Source organism: Rutidosis leptorrhynchoides, chromosome 3, assembly GCF_046630445.1.
Source record: "Rutidosis leptorrhynchoides isolate AG116_Rl617_1_P2 chromosome 3, CSIRO_AGI_Rlap_v1, whole genome shotgun sequence".
Classification (NCBI taxonomy): domain Eukaryota; kingdom Viridiplantae; phylum Streptophyta; class Magnoliopsida; order Asterales; family Asteraceae; genus Rutidosis; species Rutidosis leptorrhynchoides.
Genome location: NC_092335.1, coordinates 670,254,604 through 670,276,051, shown reverse-complemented (window position 1 = coordinate 670,276,051; position 21,448 = coordinate 670,254,604). Strand labels below are relative to the sequence as shown.

At 33.9% G+C, this 21,448-nt stretch overlaps 1 protein-coding gene and 1 non-coding gene across 3 annotated transcripts; one reads left to right on the top strand and one right to left on the bottom strand.

Moving 5' to 3' along the window:
- Positions 1-525: 525 nt before the first annotated feature.
- TRNAG-CCC (transfer RNA glycine (anticodon CCC)) lies at positions 526-596 on the bottom strand. Its single transcript has one exon. It is a non-coding gene; the product is annotated as a tRNA-Gly (tRNA).
- A 95-nt stretch (positions 597-691) lies between these two features.
- LOC139899347 (LEC14B protein-like) lies at positions 692-6,387 on the top strand. Of its 2 annotated transcripts, none has more exons than XM_071882179.1 (10): positions 692-853; positions 1,493-2,019; positions 2,231-2,350; positions 2,684-2,761; positions 2,873-3,049; positions 3,477-3,554; positions 3,757-3,932; positions 4,803-4,961; positions 5,126-5,186; positions 6,010-6,386. In XM_071882179.1, the coding sequence occupies exons 2-10, from the start codon at positions 1,591-1,593 to the stop codon at positions 6,199-6,201; spliced, it is 1,470 nt and encodes a 489-aa protein (XP_071738280.1). In that variant the 5' UTR covers positions 692-853; positions 1,493-1,590; the 3' UTR covers positions 6,202-6,386. The 2 variants fall into 2 exon arrangements, with proteins under 2 accessions (XP_071738280.1, XP_071738282.1); XM_071882181.1 differs by having other exon boundaries at positions 699-853; positions 1,602-2,019; positions 6,010-6,387.
- Positions 6,388-21,448: the final 15,061 nt, after the last annotated feature.

Here is a 21,448-nt window from a genome sequence, read left to right as displayed (position 1 = left end):
TAATTATTATTATACTATCTAAAAGACAAAACCATGTAGCACTATTCATCAATAGTAACCAGGGGTATTTTCGTCATTTCACCTTTTTTTTGGTCTCCAACGATAAAAGAAGCAACTTTCGTAAAAGAACCAACGCTTCAATGTTATCAAAAGATGTCGAAAAAAATTCTTTTTTATAAAAAAATCAACTACCTTTTTTTCCCCTACCTTAACGATAAAAGAGACAACTTTCATAAAAGGAACAACCCTTCAATGCTACCAAAAGATGTCGAAAAACATTCACAAAAGGAACAACCCTTCAATGTTAGATGTCGAAAAAAATTCTTTTTTACAAAATAGATCAAGACTTTTTTTTTTTAACTCGCATTTAAAACGGAGCCCCCGACGCGAAACGAGGGCTCCACAACTAGTTTTTAACAAAGTTCAAAATTTTATCTATATAGCAGTTTCTTTTGCCAAACAATATTACGAGTAAAATATAGGGAGTAAATAAAAACAAATAAGGGCAAACAAAATCAAAAAACATGCGCATCCGGGGAATCGAACCCCGGTCAGTACCGTGGGAGGGTACTATGATACCACTACACTAGATGCGCTTTTTGTTCTTTGTCAATAGTTTAACTTGATTTATCAGCTATAACTGTATTTTAATTTTATAGTTAAAGTTAATAAAAGCCAATATTCAACATCAGTGTGCGGTTTAGCGGTTCCAGTAATATCCAGGAAAAAATGAGGGAAATAATTAAATTAAATAACCAAATCAAATCAAATAAAATAAAATCAATATAATAAATCAGCTGAAGGCAGGTGTTGTGACTGAATTCTGATCATTTGTAGTGAGAGCCAGCTTCAGGTAATTTAATTAATTGATTTTGCTTCATATGTTGCGTTTAATTTCAGTTATTATAATTCATCTTCATGATTATATAATTTATCTATTATATCTCGTAAATCCTAATTTTAGGTCTCCTATTAATAATATAATTTTTTGATAATTTGTTAAGATTTCAGTTTTCATAAACTAGTCTACAATTAGAAATCGACAAATCGTTAACATGTTAGTGATAATATTGTTTAAGATTTTATACATAGCTTAAGTAATTGTTGAATTAGCTTATGTTATGAATACGTGATCAAAAATTTAGTTCGAAATTATATCGATTTGCTTGTGAATTGTGATAGTGTTATTTCATGGTGAAACTAGTGTCTTGATGAACAAGTTTGAGATTGTCTTTTGGTGTTTGAAGACTAATAACTGACATATGTTGTGCATTTTGAAGAGTAAGATAGAAAATGATATTTTCGCTAGTTTATGTTTTTATACATGATCGATAATATATGTTGACAGTGTATCGATTTGCATACGGTAGTATTGTTATTCATATTGAAATATGTGTCTATGGAACTCGTATAGAACAAGAAAGTAATGATAGAGTTTGTTGAGTGTGTATAAGAGGATCGAGATATGATATAGTAATATATTTGTTTGCAGGGTTTGCAAGCTGAAATTTGGGGATGTTATGAAGGAGCGTAGTGTATTGCTTTAAGCTATCATAAGTTTTTAATAATATATAAAGTGTTTGTGTTAAAATGTACTTTAGGGCTTGGAACACGGCTATAGGTGAAATGGGATATGCTTTGAGTAGATTGGAGATTGATCCCGATTACTCAGATAGTGAATCTTCTCCTGTTAGAGATGATAATGACAGTCCCCGACCTTCATCACAGATTGAATTGGATCATGAAGTTGCTCAGCTTACGAAGCTGGGTTCGACTCCCCATGATAAGTTAAAACGGGGTCTTCCACAGAGGAACGAGTTTCCCGTTTCTCCGGTGAAGATGTTAGCGGGTCGAGAAGGGAATTATTCTGGTAGAGGGAGGTTCTCTGCAGCCGATCGCTGTCATATTTTGAACAAATATTTGCCTATTAAAGGTCCTACTGTTGTTGACCAATTGACTACCCGTGCTTACGTCTCACAGTTTTCAAATGATGGTGCCCTTTTTGTTGCTGCGTTTCAGGTATTTTGTTTTTGTCCTATCGTTGAAGTTATAATAATCTAAAACAAATTAGATAAATTTTTGTTTCTACAATGTATTTCATGCCAGTTTATTGATGTTCATCTTTTATGGGTTAACGATAACCCTGTCCAATACTAGTATATATGGTCTTTGCAATTAGACTTTGTGTATATTATTGCTCCAAACAGGTGAAAATTATACTCTGTAACAGGGAAGCCACATCAAAATTTATAATGCTGAAATGGGGTGGAAACTTCAGAAGAATATCGTTGCCAGAAGCTTACGGTGGACGGTTACTGACACATCGCTTTCACCAGATAAACGTTTCCTAGTGAGTATCTCATTATGAAAGTGATATCCCGAATTTAGGTTGTAGTGTAGACATGCGAAAACTTTCTATTTTGCTTTCAAATTGTTCGGTTGTAATATCAGTGACAGTATAAGTTAAAACTACTAAGTTACTGAGTATAATAGCATGGATGGTGGGACCATGGGAATTGGTATATAAACATGAATGCTTTAAATCTTAGTTTTCTTTTTCTTCTGTTTTAAAAAAAAAAAAAACTCAAGAATAGTTTCTGTGCTTGACTCTTAGGGTGCGAGGTTTATTAAGTGATTACAGATTTCATTTTCAACATTTGTGTATCATATTTGCTCCTTGCAGGTTTATGCTACTATGTCTCCTACAGTCAACATTGTGGATATTGGATCTGTTGCAACAGAGTCTCATGCAAATGTCACGGTATGATATGTGTGTCTTGATGACCATATGAGTCACTTTTCGTGTTTTTGAATCAAGATCTTTATGTTTCTTTAATCCCAGAAGCAAACTGACATGGCAATTATTTTGCAGGAGATTCATGAAGGACTAGAGTTTTCGGGTGATGATGACGAGGGTTATTCATTTGGAATTTTTTCTGTGAAGTTTTCTAATGATGGCAAAGAACTTGTAGCTGGAAGCAGTGATGATTCAATTTATGTCTATGATATCGAAGCAAACAAACTTTCTCTTCGGATTCAAGCACATACGGTAATTGCATTGTTAGTTATAGGCTTACAATCTTAATTCTACATCCAGGGTCTTGTTTTTGATGCTTATAGTTTTATTTTGTTATGTGAATGCACCTTTTCTTTTAAACATGTATATGCTTTCTACTTGATCCATTTTGTCTTCACCTTCTTTTATTTTCCACATATAGTTGATATGTCAAATATAATTACAATGATTATATAAGTTCAGCCATAACTTAGGCATTTCCCCCTTCCAAATAAAAGGATTTAGGGGGTTTTATAAACTTCGGATGATATATAATCTTGTTAGAGATATAACGTAGCCTAAATCGACTCATGTATAATTAAATTGGTTTTTGTTGCCACCTCTACTCACAACTAATTATAAATCTTCACTGGTTTGCTATCAGTTGAGTAATTATTTAGTATGTTGTTACCTAATGCAGTCAGACGTAAACAGTGTGTGTTTTGCCGATGAAGCTAGCAATCTGATTTATTCTGGGAGTGATGATAATCTCTGTAAGGTAAGCCCTTATAGGCAAACTTACATTGGCTTCCTTTATTGAATGGGTATGTCATCTTTACGATAAAAGCATTTTTTTGCATTTAGATATTCTTCAGTCAGATTTGTTATTTTGAATGCCAAGTGGCTTTAGGCGTATCTTTAGGCATATGTATCGTTTCTTAGTCTTTTTTTTTATATCCGTTTTGCTGTTGTTGTTTCAGGTTTGGGACAGACGCTGCTTCAGATCAAAAGGAAAGCCTGCGGGAATCCTAATGGGGCATCTAGAAGGAATTACGTTTTTGGACAGCCGTAATGATGGTCGTTATTTCATTTCAAATGGAAAAGATCAGACAATTAAGCTTTGGGATATCCGAAAAATGTCCTCTAATGCTACTCGGTATGTTGATCCTTCCACTCTGAACACATAGATTATAGATACTAATATCGATCATCATTACAAACTATGCTAGAAGTGTCGTATAACTCGTTCAAGGAAGTTTTGAGGTATCTTGTGTATCTTAATCACATCACATTATATATCATTAGAGATAACAAAAAATAAATCTTTTGTTTTTTAGTTGCCTTTAAAAATGCTTATTATTTTATATCTTTTCACTTCCTGTATTCTATAATAAACCTTTTACATCTAATATATCAAAAACATACCTCTGTACGCTAAAATCTCAATTTGAATTCGTTTTGCCACTCCTTCAAGTACCAAGAAGTTTTTGTCGAAAAGGTAACTCAATTCCAATTTCTCACGTTTAGCAGAACATTAAAATACTGAATATTCAAATTTTGACAATTTTTGTTAAAATAAAGGTTTTTTTTATCCTCATGTTCCCCTAGATGTAAAACTGGATATATGTTACCTGTTAAGATTTGTATTGTATGTTACATAAACATTTCTTCGCAATGTGAAAATGAGTTTTGAAGAATTTATTATGCCTTATGCCTGATAATCATAGTCATTTGATATGCATAACCAATGAGTTAGTTATCTACTTGAGATCTGTAGGCATCAAGATCTAACCAAACACTTTTTTTTATATATAAATTCTTTAAAAATATAATCTGTTTTTTTTTTTTTTTTTTTTTTTTTTTTGGCAAAATGGGGAATCAAGATCTATACAGTTAATTGACGAATTGAACATAGAAGTAGGCTACATCTAGATTTTTAAATTTGTTTGAATAAGTGAATACAAAATGCTTATAAGTGCGACATATAATGTGTTCTCTCTCTTATTGTTTGTATTCTTATTTTCAGGACTCCCGGGTTTAGGAACTATGAATGGGATTATCGGTGGATGGATTACCCACTTCGGGCACGAGATATAAAGCATCCATGTGATCAATCTGTTTCTACATATAAAGGTCATTCAGTATTGCGCACACTCATACGATGCTACTTTTCTCCCGAATACAGGCAAGTACATATATCATGTTTGGCACAATCTTACCATACGATAAACACATTAACCTTATGACTGTTTACTAACATCGAAATTGGATTCTTTGTTGTGTATTGCGATATAGAAATATAGATTATAGATTATGAAGGATTAGTAATCGTTGTTTATAATGTTGCAGTACTGGGCAGAGGTACATTTATACTGGATCTCATGATTCATGTGTTTATGTGTACGATTTGGTACGTATTGTTGGTGATTTTAGTGTCTTCCAACGTACATTTTAGTTAGTTGCGATTTACTTGAATGCAGGTGTTAGCTAGTTATACTTACCAACGGGTTCGGAGAGTGTGGAGTACACGCCCGTAAGAGTTGGCTACTAACTGTCGCGCAAAATGCGGGGGTCAAGGGGGCTGCGCCCCCTTGCGGGGTCCAAGGGGCAGCGCCCCTGGCGGGGTCCAAGGGGCAGCGCCCCTGGCTGGGGTCCCGCTCCCAGGTGAGCGGGCAGGGGTCGAGGGGGCAGCGCCCCTCGCGGGGCTCGGGGCAGCGCCCCGAAACCTCAACAGAATTTGCACTATTCGTTACATAGAAACGTTGCATCCGAATGAGTATAAGCGAATAGTTGCATCTTTTGGTATACCCGAATTTCCCGCCAAAATTGAAGGGTTACACCCTTTCGGTTTAACTGTTTCCTATAACAGTTTAATGAACGTTTTTGTTCATCATTCTGCATTCATCAAACCAACAGAAACACACACAAATTCTCTGACAATTTGATCAGTGATTTCGTTGCCCAAAACACTGATTGCGTTCTTGTTTGATCCCTATAAAGATTTCGTGCAACTGTGGCAATCGTAGGGTCGAAATACTTTATAGAGACAGTGATTACACGATTCAAGAACGAATCCGGCAGTCAATTCATATCCGATTTCTAACACGTATCCACATTCTTTAAACTTATTCTATAATTACAAAAGTTTATTACCTCAGTGAAAGTCTAGTTTATCGAATAAATGATTTGGGCGGGTTTTTGCTATTATAATAAATTCATTATAACAATTTCAGGTGAGTGGAGCGATAGTTGCAAGACTTGCACACCATAAGTCAACGGTACGTGATTGTAGTTGGCATCCACATTATCCGATGCTCGTTAGTTCGTCATTTGATGGAGAAATCGCAAAATGGGAGTTCCCCGGTTATGGAGAGACTCGTATTCCCGTTAATACGACTAGGCCCCGAAGACAACATTTTGATTAAACACTCTGCTTGTTCTTTCCTGGAGTAAGAAAATAAGGAAAAGATGGAACAAATTTGATACTAAAAATGACTTTTTGTTGTTGTGCAGTACTATACATACATTATACACCCAATACTTGTGATTTGCCTTTCTATTTTAGATAAAAATATTGTATATTGTATATCGTATATAAATTTATTTGAAAAAGTTCTTTCCTTCGGCATATATTTAAAATATTAAATTAAATTTTTATATATGTGAAAACTATGAGCGTGTCCTATATATAATGCTTCTACTATGAACGTGCAAAGGAGTAGTGTAATATGCAATTTTTTTTAATTAAAAATGTATTTAGTAGTAGTACACTTTCTAAAACATATATAGTGATGATTCCTCGTGTCTTAGATGTGGACATATAATAAAATTGATATGCGTAAAGTAACAAAAAGTAGTCCAGATGTTGCCTAACACAACCAGTTTTATCACCTGCTCCATATAATAAATCGTACAGCACGACAAATATAGTAAATAATACTCCCCCATATGGATAATATTCTTAGCAAGCACTTGACTAACATGTATTTTATATAAAATACAAATATATAACAGCTTTATTATAAAATATATACAGAGCCTTCGAACTCGGATCTCGAGGAGATCTCGGACGTTGATTTTTTTTTTATATAAATATATAATAATAAATACACGTGTATATTCTTATACATTTTTACGATATTTTACAAGCAAACTCGAGAAATTAGTGAGAGAATCCGAAGATTTTACGAGAGAAATTAGCGAGAAAATTCGAGAAATCGTAACTTTGACCAAGTTTGACCCCGTTGATCGAGAAATCTCAGGATATGTAAATCTCGTCTCGGCTGTCTTTCAAAAACGAGATCTCGAGGAGAAATAACGAGATTTACAAGACTAACACTGCTTCACACTTATCACAGCAGTCCAGTCCAAGTTTTTATGCTAGTAGGCTAAAATCATCACTATTTATTTATAGTCAAAATGACCATTCCCAAACAAATTCTTGCGCTGGAGCCCAAAAAAATAAAAAAATTGTCAGGTTGCCCTCGCAAAATGCAAGAAGACTTGCGTCTTGCCCTCGCAAGGCGCAAGCTTGCGTCCTTGCGTCTTGCGAGCTTGCGACCTTATCTGATCAAGTGTTGGATTTTCAGATAAGATTTAGTAAGATTTCCTAGATTTTTGTCGGATAAGATTTTTACCCTATTTATAGTATGACCCTGGAACTTTGATTTCACAGTCTCATCACAATTCCAACCTTGTGCAATTCATTGATTAAAGGCACTTTAAGGTACTAATTTAAGCATTTTCTTCACTAATTTTAGTATTTATTATTTGTGTTAATGATGATTATTTTTAATTATTTTGTTATTTACAGATAATCTCAGTTAATATCCATGGACAGAAGAGCTAGAGCTTCACACCGTGTTTCACAAGGAGAGTCAGAACAACAAGTTGCTGAAAGACGACGACTATTAGCCGAACGTCCCATTCTTACTGGTCTTTACGTTGCTGCTCAAGGTAGTTTTTCTGCGTACTGACGGAGAATATATGCTGGAGCTTTTCTCTATCGAGTTAATGAGTACTATCCCAAACTTGTTAGGGAATTTTATGCAAACTATGTGTTTGATCCACGTAAATTGAAATGTGTTCACGTGAACATGTTTGGTTATTCCTACGATTGGACGTTGGAGGAGTTTGCTGAGATTCTGGATATTCCAGATGGAGATTTCAAGTTTTTCAGTCTTAGCAAGGATGTGAAAAATGCCCCCGAGGAGGTCAGCTACAGGAAATTCATTCTCAACTTCTGGGTTTGTTTCGGGACTATGTAAACCTGGTTTTGACATGCCAAACAGTGGTCCTGTCATTACCATGAAAGAACATATTCAGGACCAGTATCAACAGATGATGACGGTCATCAAGAGGAATGTCATGTTTCGAGATGATGCTGATGTGGAGCTATATGTAACTGAAGTTTTGATTTTGATGTGTTTGCTCGAACAAATCCCAATTAATCTGGCATATGTGGTTGCTAAACGGATGGCGGGATTGCCTGCAGCTGGTGGGAGAGGATTGCCCTATGGCATGTTGTTGAACAACTTCTTTGCTGATGAAGATGAGTTGGTGATCGGGAGGTGTTGAATGCTGAGATTATGTATGCTGCTTAAATTTTATAATTGGGTTGATCATGTAATAAACTAGGTCGTAGGGCCTTTTGTACTACTTTGTTAGTGTTTTTGGAGTATGTCATTCGGGTTAATGCAATGGTATTTTAACTTTAGCTTCTCTGTTTTATTCCTCTTTTTAATCATACTATACGCAATGGACTCAAGACGCAAAGTATTGATTTCTTGCGACCTTGCGTCTTTGCGTCCTTGCGCTTGGTTATATTAGGTTATAAACCTATTTTCAGCATTCACTTGACACACACACACACATATCCCCATACGCAGAGAAGCAAAATACGGCAAACCAATCCAAACGTAAATACGCAAAGCTTCATCACCTTCTCTCTCGTTCGTACAGTAGATCGTAACCACCATCACCACCTCCACTACCACTAGTTGATCGTCTTCACCACCACCACCACCTACCATCGTCTACGTCACCACTACTCCCACCTACTCTTCGTCTGCTTCATTTCCCAACTAAGAAAGAAATCAAGATCGTAACCACCATCACCACCTATACTACTACCAGTTCATCGTCTTCACCACCACCGCCACGTACCATCGTCTATCACCACTACATCACCATCTTCGTCTGCAAACATTTCCCAACTAAGAAAGAAATCAAGAAATAAACCTAATAACAATGGCAAATCCACAGGTTAGTTCTTCCTTCAATATATATGTTAGTTATATGGGAGTTGTATATATATTTCATATGTTCATATATAAATGTGAAAACGTGCACACCAACTGTTCGATGAAATGTCTCTATGATAATCATCAACATTTAACAGTATACTTGTGTGACGACCCGGAAATTTCCGACCAAATTTAAACTTTAATCTTTATATTATTCCGACACGATAAGCAAAGTTTGTTAAGTTAAATCTCAAGAATTTTAAACTGTGTTCATACATTCATTATAACCTCGACCAAATTTCGACGATTCACGAACCGTTATATATAAATAGATATGTATATGTATATATATATATATATTATAACTTGAGAATATTAATAAAGTATTAAACGTATAATACTTTACACGAACGTATTTGTTTCAATATGATTTTCAACGAAAAAAATATATTAAATGATTGAATTATCAGAAACATTGAATTATGATTACAAGTCTCTGTTGAGAGGTCCACTATGATTTGAGAAAATCTATTCATCTTAACGATATTCAGAATAATTTGTAAAGCTATTTATAAATAAAAACAAAAAGTGTCATTTACGAAAGTTAGACAAAAGTTAGTGGAGAATTGGTTTCCATAATATTCTATTAATCTATTTTCAAACGTACAAAGACGTTTTCAGTTTAAAAAGAATTTTATTATTAAAACGTATATAACTTTTATAAATATCTAGAATCACTTTTGATAACTCATTACTTAACCAGTATAATAAATATAACGATATTTATATTTTATTTCATTAAATATATATAACGATTTAAATTAATATTATATATATTTATACGCGTATTATACATACATAGTTTTTTATACTTTTACTATACTTTAACTTTACCTTTACTTTTACTTTTACTTTATTTTAACTTTAATAATTCACTTTAATAATTCATACTTTAATAATTCACTTTAATAATTCATACTTTAATAATTCACTTTAATAATTCATACTTTAATAATTCATACTTTAATAATTCACTTTAATAATTCATACTTTAATAATTCACTTTAATAATTCATACTTTAATAATTCACTTTAATAATTCATACTTTAATAATTCAAAAATCTATTATAAATAGAATTCAATAGGTTTCATTATTTCATAGAAACTTGAAAATATATTTCTCTAAACTCTCTCAATCGATTTATATATATATATATATATATATATATTTGCTCTGTATTATTTCAAGATATTATTAGTATACATAAAATATTACGACGGAGTGCTGTCCGAGTGATTTCAAAATAGTTTTTTTGAATGATTCGAAGCTAAGGAAATTATGGGTTATAGCTATGGAGGTGATGGGTATGGTTCATGGGTATGCTCGTGAGGTCAATCTAGTATTTATCATCTCCGTTGCGTCGACGTACTTTCCTGCAATATTGAATCTCAATATTGATACGTTCGTGAATCCGAGGCCAACCTTGCACTTGTTAAATGACGTTATATGTATTTTTACTACGAAATACAGTACTGTGAGTTTCATTACTCCCTTTTTATATATATTTTTGGGCTGAGAATACATGCGATGTTTTATAAATGTTTTACGAAATAGGCACAAGTACTAAAACTAATTCTATGTGGGTTTAAACCAGAAATATACCCTTAGCTTGGTAACATTAAACTACTTGTCTATGTACGGTAGGCGCGAATCCTAAAGATAGATCTATTGGGCCTGACAAACCCCATCCTGACTATGGGATGCTTTAGTACTTCGAGGTTATATTAAACACACCTGATCTGGTGTACTTCAGAGGGTAAAACATGAACGTTAAGGCTTGTTACCGGGTGCCTACAACTTATAGAATACTTTTATACACTTGCGAGTGTACATATATTTATAAACGGAAATCTTGGGGTCTATTAATATGTTGAAATGATTGTTATGATAAACCTATGAACTCACCAACCTTTTGGTTGACACTTTAAAGCATGTTTATTCTCAGGTATTAAAGAATTCTTCCGCTGTGCATTAGCTCATTTTAAGGATATTACTTGGAGTCATTCATGGCATATTTTGAAAGACGTTGCATTCGAGTCATTGAGTTCATCAAGATTATTATTAAGCCAATTATAGTTGGATATATTATGAAATGGTGTGCATGCCGTCAACTTTCATTGTAAAGAAAGTTTGTCTTTTAAAAACGAATGCAATGTTTGTAAAATGTATCATATAGAGGTCAAATACCTCGCGATGTAATCAACTATTGTGAATCGTTTATAATGTATATGAACGGGTCCTTTCAGTTGGTATCAGAGCGGTGGTCTTAGCGAACCAGGTCTGCATTAGTGTGCCTAACTGATAGTCGTTAGGATGCATTAGTGAGTCTGGACTTCGACCGTGTCTGCATTTCAAAAGTTTTTCTCATCATTCTTGTCGGAAATTACCTGCTTATCATTCTTAGTCTAGACACATCTTATTGCATTGATTGCATGAATAGTGTATAGACAAAATTCATATCTTAACGTATCTGCTAATTCATATCTTAGCGTATCTGTTACTGTAAACTTTGCCTGACATATTCCGTAAATTCCTCCGTAATCTACGAAACCTTTTGCTCTATATAATTAGAATACCACCCGATAGCCGGAAAATTATTTCATATCGAAAAATTCTTTATTCAATCGTACGAAATGGAATTCGTCATTAGTTCAAGTCCCTCGGATTCCGAAATGGAATCCCACTCAAGTTCCGAAAGCAGTGTGACCGGAATGGATCAACCAATTAGTCATCATCTATTCTGGATGAATTGGGGATGGGTCCGTAGCCTCCTTAATCATTGGAGACAAGAAGAAGGTGATCCCTTCCATCCACCACATTGCCCTCTTGGCGAAGAACCTGAAGCACTTACCGGCGAACCTATCCGAAATACCATTTTCTCTCTTATTTCTAGAGTATCTCGTCACGATTACATACTACACCAAATTCTAGATTTTATTTATCCGCTCATCCGAACCAACAATCACCCCGGTGTAATAGAAGAAGTCAACGAGCTTCGCGCTCGGGTAGTGGCTTTGGTGAATATGGTGCAAAGGTTACAAACACCAGCAGCAGCACCAGCATCATAAACAGTACCACCATCAGCAACACCAACAGTACCATCACCACCACCAACAACAACATCCACATCCCACACCGCAACATCACAATCTGTATCTCAAACATCAACGTCATACGCCCTGTAAATATTCAGGAATATCAACAACAATAAACGATGAAGTATTAATTCATAAACTTCATTGAAGAGATATCTCTGCGGTAGTTATGTAATCTCCAAAATCTTAGAGATTATTTAATTCTGACCGTAAATCGGATGAGTGAACGGAGATGGTAGAGTAGAAACTTTGATCAAAAATGGTGTACGATTTACAAGCTAGAATTGTTTTACCAACAGCATGAACAGGACCGTAGCATCATCAACACAGTCAGTGCCTTCAGTATCGTCAGAATCAACAGCACCTGTAACATCACAAACTCTGTCAGTTCAAGAATCATTGTGGACATCATTACGAATCAACAACAAATATATTGTATCAACGAGTTATGAAGTATTAACTCATTTCCAATCGAAAGATTTATATGTATATTTTATATGTATAAATTTTTAAACCATAATAAATCTTCCCGTACTAAGCTATTATGTGTGAAATTTAACTACTCAGTTAATTCATATTACAAATATGCAATGATGTACGTCCTTCGTCCGCAACTTAACCATCGTTAATTACAATCTCTGTCTCAATTCAATAAAAAATCCAATTCATAATAAATCAAGTGTATTATTCGAATATATGTTTGATTTTACACTTTCATCATCGATGTACTCGAAACTTTTCAAATAACATCATTCGTACCTTGCGAAGTTCACAAGAATTTCACGAAAACCAACAAATAACAAAGTAATGATTCATAATTTCAATATTATTGAAGAAATACTTATGCAATTTATAAAGTTTTAGGGATTACTCAATTCTAGTTCCAACCATAAAACAAATGAGTTTAATTTAATATTAACTCATTAAATCTATATTACATCTAAAGAAAATATACACATATATTTTCATAAAGACTGTAATAAACTTCTTTTGTACAAAATATTAATTGTGAAATTTTTTTTAACGGGTAGGTAATACCCGAGAGATATATAAATTCACAATTAATATATTACATTTTTCGAAACTGATTCAGCAATCATCAACTATACTCCTTACTTTCACAACAATATCCATTCTTTCATATAAATCAAAACAATCATACTCATTCAAATTCAATTACATATTCTGATTTTGAAATCGTATAATTCAATTCGAAATATAACCAGTATCATCACTCTTAGATTCCTATATCTTTAAAAGCTATACTTTGATTTCAAAACTGTGTTAGAACATCATATGTATTAACGATTATAATATGTGCTCAAACCCTTCGAAATTCCTGAAGACACTTCAACTAAGGAATAATCGAGATGAAGATCCAACCACATGTTACCCACAGTTATACACCTGAAAAAAAAACTCTCAAAACCCAAGTCATAGTTCGACACGTATCCGTGTTAGACCCTTTGGCATTTACTAGCTAAAATAACTTTTCAATTCCGTTTCAAAATAGACAGTTTTGTCACAGCTCCAGCAAGTCATCTTCGACTTCTCAATCAAAACAGTCTTATTATAACCTCGATAGATACGTTGCCCTTTCGCCAATGTTACCGGGGAATCGTTTATTATCACCACATTAGCAATAAACTTACCAACAACTTCATTGATCTTTGACTTTCCAAAAAAAAAAAATCATTATAATTATCGAAACCCTATCATATACTCATTCGTACCTTATAACAAGAATTGCCATACCAATTATTGAGAATCAGCAATCAGTATTTTGAAACCTCGTAGCATGTCTACATCAACAATTACATATACACACAACGTCTACCTCCAAGACTTACATTCTTTGAATGAGAAATTTCTGAAAAACACCCTAAACTGCGAACCAGTTCTCGAAATTTTGAAAAATGCTGATGAAGCAGCAAAAACTGTAAACGACCTTAACAGTAAAAAGTTGGATGATAAAGGATATTATATTGGCAAAGCTCAGTAAAAGAGAAGCTTTGGAACTAGAAAACGGATTGAGCAAAGTATGAAGGAGGCTGTGGACAAATCACAAAGGCTGAACCCGCCTTCAAAGAATCCAAATGATTCAGTACTTGCTGAAGTCATTAACGAATACCTTGCTCCTGACTCTAAACCCCCGCGGACAATATCCTTCATCATCCTCTGATATTAGATATTCTAAGATATCATCGTATCTTTCATTATAAATATCATCCATACTTCTGAAGATATTTTTATAATTATTCTTATCTGAAATCATTTACCTCTTCGCGCTATCTGTATTATATCATAAAAGAAACTATTTTAGTTTCTAAATTCTAAAATATTCGAGTTTAAAATAGGAATATTCTTGAAGAAGTGTTGGGAGCTGAAGCATGAGTTAGTATAATATAATGACACTTGATCAACGTGATTATATTACAGTAATTCATGCTGAGTTTCTAAATGGAACATGATGATTCACAGATCATAACGTCATCATGTGCTATGTTACACGACTCTTGTATTCTCTTCGATCTCTAAATATCAAGAAAATATTTCTTGATAATTCGGCCTTTTCCGAGGTATTCTGGTAATTTGACAAGTCAAGATCGTGTCATTACAATTTCCTTCCTAGAACATTAACAATGTTCATTCCGAAATTATATCTGCGAATTCTGGACCATTACAAGCGGTGCTTAATCGCAAGAAGAAGAAACGAAAGGACAAAGCTCCGAACTAGAAATGGGAGTATAAATCATAGCAAATAGAAGAGAGCATTAACTGTGGATGACAATGATTATAGAAGAAGCAAGGACTTTGAAATATAAGGGAAGATATAAAACCCAACAACAACCCAGAAATCACAAACCGTATATATCAATGCATATAGCAATATAAAGACACGGGAGAACTAAAAACACTATAAAACCAAGAGTATAGTAGAAGTAAATAGATTCTTCCAGAGGCAAATGAAAAAGAAGAGCGACAGATATGAAAGTGAGGAGTATATCAAGAATCAGCACTGGATGAAGCATATTGACAAATACTTTAAAATATGAGTTGAGAAGGTGTGAGTTGTAAGAAAACAAATGAGGTGGATTTATAGTGAAATATCCGACAGAGAAATCAAAATGGATTATCGCATTAATTCGAAGAGGATCATAATTTCCTTAATCGCTGAATAATCAAATCCAATATAGATTGCAAAGATTTTCTTTTCGGAGATCAATCGTGATGACGTCAAAAGATACGACGAATCACTATTATCTTATTTCATTCATTTACGATAACTTCACTCACACGCTTCGAGTAATCGAATTATTTTATCCATTCTTCTTGAACATGATAAAACTCTATAATCGTTATAATAACATTCTCATTGTTAGTCATGACGACCTCTATCAAATTTCGGGGACGAAATTTCTTTAACGGGTAGGTACTGTGACGACCCGGAAATTTTCGACCAAATTTAAACTTTAATCTTTATATTATTCCGACACGATAAGCAAAGTTTGTTAAGTTAAATCTCAAGAATTTTAAACTGTGTTCATACATTCATTATAACCTCGACCAAATTTCGACGATTCACGAACCGTTATATATAAATAGATATGTATATGTATATATATATTATAACTTGAGAATATTAATAAAGTATTAAACGTATAATACTTTACACGAACGTATTTGTTTCAATATGATTTTCAACAAAAAAAAATATATTAAATGATTGAATTATCAGAAACATTGAATTATGATTACAAGTCTCTGTTGAGAGGTCCACTATGATTTGAGAAAATCTATTCATCTTAACGATATTCAGAATAATTTGTAAAGCTATTTATAAATAAAAACAAAAAGTGTCATTTACGAAAGTTAGACAAAAGTTAGTGGAGAATTGGTTTCCATAATATTCTATTAATCTATTTTCAAACGTACAAAGACGTTTTCAGTTTAAAAAGAATTTTATTATTAAAACGTATATAACTTTTATAAATATCTAGAATCTCTTTTGACAACTCATTACTTAACCAGTATAATAAATATAACGATATTTATATTTTATTTCATTAAATATATATAACGATTTAAATTAATATTATATATATTTATATGCGTATTATACATACATAGTTTTTTATACTTTTACTATACTTTAACTTTACCTTTACTTTTACTTTTACTTTACTTTAACTTTAATAATTCACTTTAATAATTCATACTTTAATAATTCACTTTAATAATTCATACTTTAATAATTCACTTTAATAATTCATACTTTAATAATTCACTTTAATAATTCATACTTTAATAATTCACTTTAATAATTCATACTTTAATAATTCATTTTAATAATTCATACTTTAATAATTCACTTTAATAATTCATACTTTAATAATTCAAAAATCTATTATAAATAGAATTCAATAGGTTTCATTATTTCATAGAAACTTGAAAATATATTTCTCTAAACTCTCTCAATCGATTTATATATATATATATATATATATATATATATATATATATATATATATATATATATATATATATATATTTGCTCTGTATTATTTCAAGATATTATTAGTATACATAAAATATTACGACGGAGTGCTGTCCGAGTGATTTCAAAATAGTTTTTTTGAATGATTCGAAGCTAAGGAAATTATGGGTTATAGCTATGGAGGTGATGGGTATGGTTCATGGGTATGCTCGTGAGGTCAATCTAGTATTTATCATCTCCGTTGCGTCGACGTACTTTCCTGCAATATTGAATCTCAATATTGATACGTTCGTGAATCCGAGGCCAACCTTGCACTTGTTAAATGACGTTATATGTATTTTTACTACGAAATACAGTAATGTGAGTTTCATTACTCCCTTTTTATATATATTTTTGGGCTGAGAATACATGCGATGTTTTATAAATGTTTTACGAAATAGGCACAAGTACTAAAACTAATTCTATGTGGGTTTAAACCAGAAATATACCCTTAGCTTGGTAACATTAAACTACTTGTCTATGTACGGTAGGCGCGAATCCTAAAGATAGATCTATTGGGCCTGACAAACCCCATCCTGACTATGGGATGCTTTAGTACTTCGAGGTTATATTAAACACACCTGATCTGGTGTACTTCAGAGGGTAAAACATGAACGTTAAGGCTTGTTACCGGGTGCCTACAACTTATAGAATACTTTTATACACTTGCGAGTGTACATATATTTATAAACGGAAATCTTGGGGTCTATTAATATGTTGAAATGATTGTTATGATAAACCTATGAACTCACCAACCTTTTGGTTGACACTTTAAAGCATGTTTATTCTCAGGTATTAAAGAATTCTTCCGCTGTGCATTAGCTCATTTTAAGGATATTACTTGGAGTCATTCATGGCATATTTTGAAAGACGTTGCATTCGAGTCATTGAGTTCATCAAGATTATTATTAAGCCAATTATAGTTGGATATATTATGAAATGGTGTGCATGCCGTCAACTTTCATTGTAAAGAAAGTTTGTCTTTTAAAAACGAATGCAATGTTTGTAAAATGTATCATATAGAGGTCAAATACCTCGCGATGTAATCAACTATTGTGAATCGTTTATAATGTATATGAACGGGTCCTTTCAACTTGCTTTTTTTAATAATGGGGTATAGCTTATCTCTTGTTTTGTATAGTTATTTGGTGAAACAACTATTTATTGCTCGTCAAACTTACCTGACTGTCAAGGCGCAATGATCATTTTGCGCCCTTGCGTTCTGGTCACAATGTGGTCGCAAGACCAAATTTGCGACCTTGCGTCCGAATGGTTTGACACGCAAGACCAATCTTGCGCCTTTGCGTATCCTATGCTGATGTTGTTATTCTTAATTTTACAGGGATGGGTTGAAGGTAAACTGACGATGAAGAATAAATTAACTATTATAGGTGATGTGAAGAAAGTTATGACCAAAAATCAAATAAAAAAATTAAAGAAACGTGTTTTGGTGTATGGTTAGATCTTGAATACATGGGTAACGATCCCGGACTTGTACATGCAATGCTCCAACGTAAAACTGTACGGCCGGAAAGAATTTATGATGCTAAGTACCCCGAGGAGCAAGATGACATATGGTTTAGATTTAAGCCTAATTTTGCTATTAGATTTGGTTGACGTGAATTTTTTCTAGTAACGGGGTTTTTGTTTGGTACCCGTACGGATATGGCACATTACATCCCTAAAGATTATGAAAAAGAGACCGCTCCAATTAGACGACGTTTATTTCCGTCCATTAAAGAGAGCACAAACATTTTGATTGGTGATATTGAAAAGAAGCTTCTAAAAAGTAGTCGGGTTGGTGTTTTGGATGATGATGTGGTTCGACTAGCAATCATTTTAGTTGTAGAGAGAGCTTTTATGGGTAAACAATCTGCCCATGTGGTGAACAAGAAGTATTTATATTTAGTTGAAGATTTTTCAAGTGTTAATAAGTACCCATGGGGGTCTCGTATATGGGAACCGACTTACGAAGCGGTTAGTGAAGGGTTTGGTGTTCGGGAAAGCCAATTAGAGAGCGGCAAGGCGTACACTTTGGCGGGATTTATGTGTGCATTTAAGGTAACGACATGTTTGATTTCAAATACTTTTATTATTTAAAGATAATATATATATATATATATATATATATATATATATATATATATATATATATATATATATATATATATATGATATTGTTAAAACAAACAATTTGTAGACTTGGATCCTCGAGGCTTACCGTCGTACCATTAAATCCTTTGCTACAAAAACGGACAAGAATGGAGTACCGAGGGCTCTTTTTTGGAAGCGTACAACAGCGGAGACTTTGGAATCTCTGATTACATTAAACTCTTAGATATTCAGGTTAGTTGCATTTAATATTTGAAATTACCTTTGACTGTTGTAAACAGGGAGGATATGGAAAGGTCGCAAGACCATTCTTGCATCCTTGCGTTTCTCTTAAGATTGGACACAAGGTTGTACTTGCGGCTTTGCGTACGTGCTACATAGGAGACGCAAACCTCGATTTGCGTCCTTGCGGCTCGTTGATCAGAATAGTCCCAAGTATTTTTTGTAATCTTGCGTATAAAGTCGTGTTTAATTATGCAGGATGATTGTCCCAAGAACAAGAAACCTCTACGTGGTCTCTTCCTCACTGATACAGAAAAGGAGTGTCAATGGTGGATTGATAGTGACGCGTTATTTCTTGGAACATTAGTTGAAGAGGAGGAGATCCAGCAATATGAAACCGAAGTCGTACCAGAAACTGTAGAGCAGACACAGACACAGACACAGACACCAACACATCAAAATATCGAGGTACAACAGTTACATCGTTTGGTAACGTTGTTGATCGAGCGGGTGGACAAAAGTGAAAAAGAATTTAAAGAGCGGGTGGAAAAAGTTGAAAATGAATTAACCGAATGTAAAAGGAAATTGTCGGAATACGAAGAAAACCCTTTTTCAGAGCAAGAGTATCCGGTATATTTTTATTTTGAATTTATTAATTATTTTTTGCATTTGAATATTTGTTCTCATCTGAATTTATATATTTTTTGTTTTTTATTTGTTATTTGCTTAGGACGATACGTATTATCATAAATGATGAAGGTTGTCTTAAACCACCACCAACTGGGCTAGTGAAGAATAAATCTGGGCCATTATCGACAGACTTATAAATGATGAAGGTTGTCTTAAACCAACACCAACTGGAGCCTGGAGAGATCAGAGAAAGCATGCACCCCCTGCAAAAGATCCCATGTCAATTATACAGAGCAAGCAAGAGGCCCGTTGCATGTTCATCTTTCAAAGTGATCAGTTCATTTACCTTGGTACGGAGTTTTGGATTCGCTTGCTGGGGTTAGGAGAGACTGGGTATTTGGAGAACTTGGTGAGTGATCTTCTTAATTTTGTGTTTATCTCATGAATTAATTTGTGTTAATATCTTAATCTGTCTTCTTAATTTTTAGCACATTGATGGTTGGGCTACATTTCTTTTGAGATATTGTCAGAGATTTCTCCCCAGAGCAAGCCAAATATTTAACACTCCTGAGTTTCCACATGAGGTGGTTAAAGCAAGTTCTCGATGGACGATTATGCAATCAAGATTCCTGGCACAACTTGCAAATTTTAAAAATTTTTGGGGATTAAGTCAGAAGGAGAAGGAAGAGAAGTTGAAGCAAAAGGAGGAGAAGTTGAAGCAGGCCAAGGCCAAAGATCCTAATTTCCAAGAAAATGAAGGAATCACTGCCTTTAGGGAACCAAATTACACGTATATAATTTCTCTTGGGGATGGTAGTGATGAAATGTATCCAGCTTGGTCTTCCTGTGATCAGGTACTTACATTCTTAAAATGTTTATAATTTCAATCTGGTGTTGTTTATTAATTAGAGATCAGAACTATTTTTTCTGTAATCTGGAACAGGCGCAAGGTACATCTTGCGTCCTTGCGTCTTGTAAGGTGCTTGGACGAAAGGTACATCTTGCGTCCTTGCATCTGTTAAGGTGCTTGGACGCAAGGTACATCTTGCGTCCTTGCGTCTTCGTGATTGTGGACGCAAGGTACATTTTGCGTCCTTGCGAATGGATTGATTTGTGACTAAATGTTCTTTCTGTTTCAGATCTTTATCCCAGTACACTTTAGACACCCAGAACATTTCTTGATGCTATCATTAAAGTTAGAAGAAATGAAAGTTTATATGTACGACAGTTTACCCGGTCTTGCAAGTGAACAGCTACAACATGTTGTCACAATGTTGTGTGAAAACTCGCCCGTCTACTTGCACACGATTGACTACTATAACAAGATGCCAGAATCACAGCTTGAAGATTACTACCAAAACAATGAGAGTATGGAGTTGATGATTGAAACTGGTCGTAATGTGCCAGTGCAGACAGGTGAAACCGGTGACTGTGGTGTTTGGGTGTGCATCCATATGGAGAGACTGGTGTTTTCATGGGAGGGCGTGATGATATTGGAGATCCAAAAAAGGTTGCACAGGAATATAGGAACGGAATGGCAAGGACATTCTTCCGTGCACGTTTTGATACACTACCGCCACCACCAAAGGAAAAAGAGCAGACAAAGGATGCTCAAAAGGATGCTCCAAAGGCTGCACAGGTTGTATGATTGTTATTACTGTTTAAATACTAATTAATTAATTAAGTTGTGTAATTAAAAGTGTGTAATTTTTTGTATAATTAATAGTCTGGAATGGGCGCAAGGATGGATTTGCGACCGTGCGTATGGT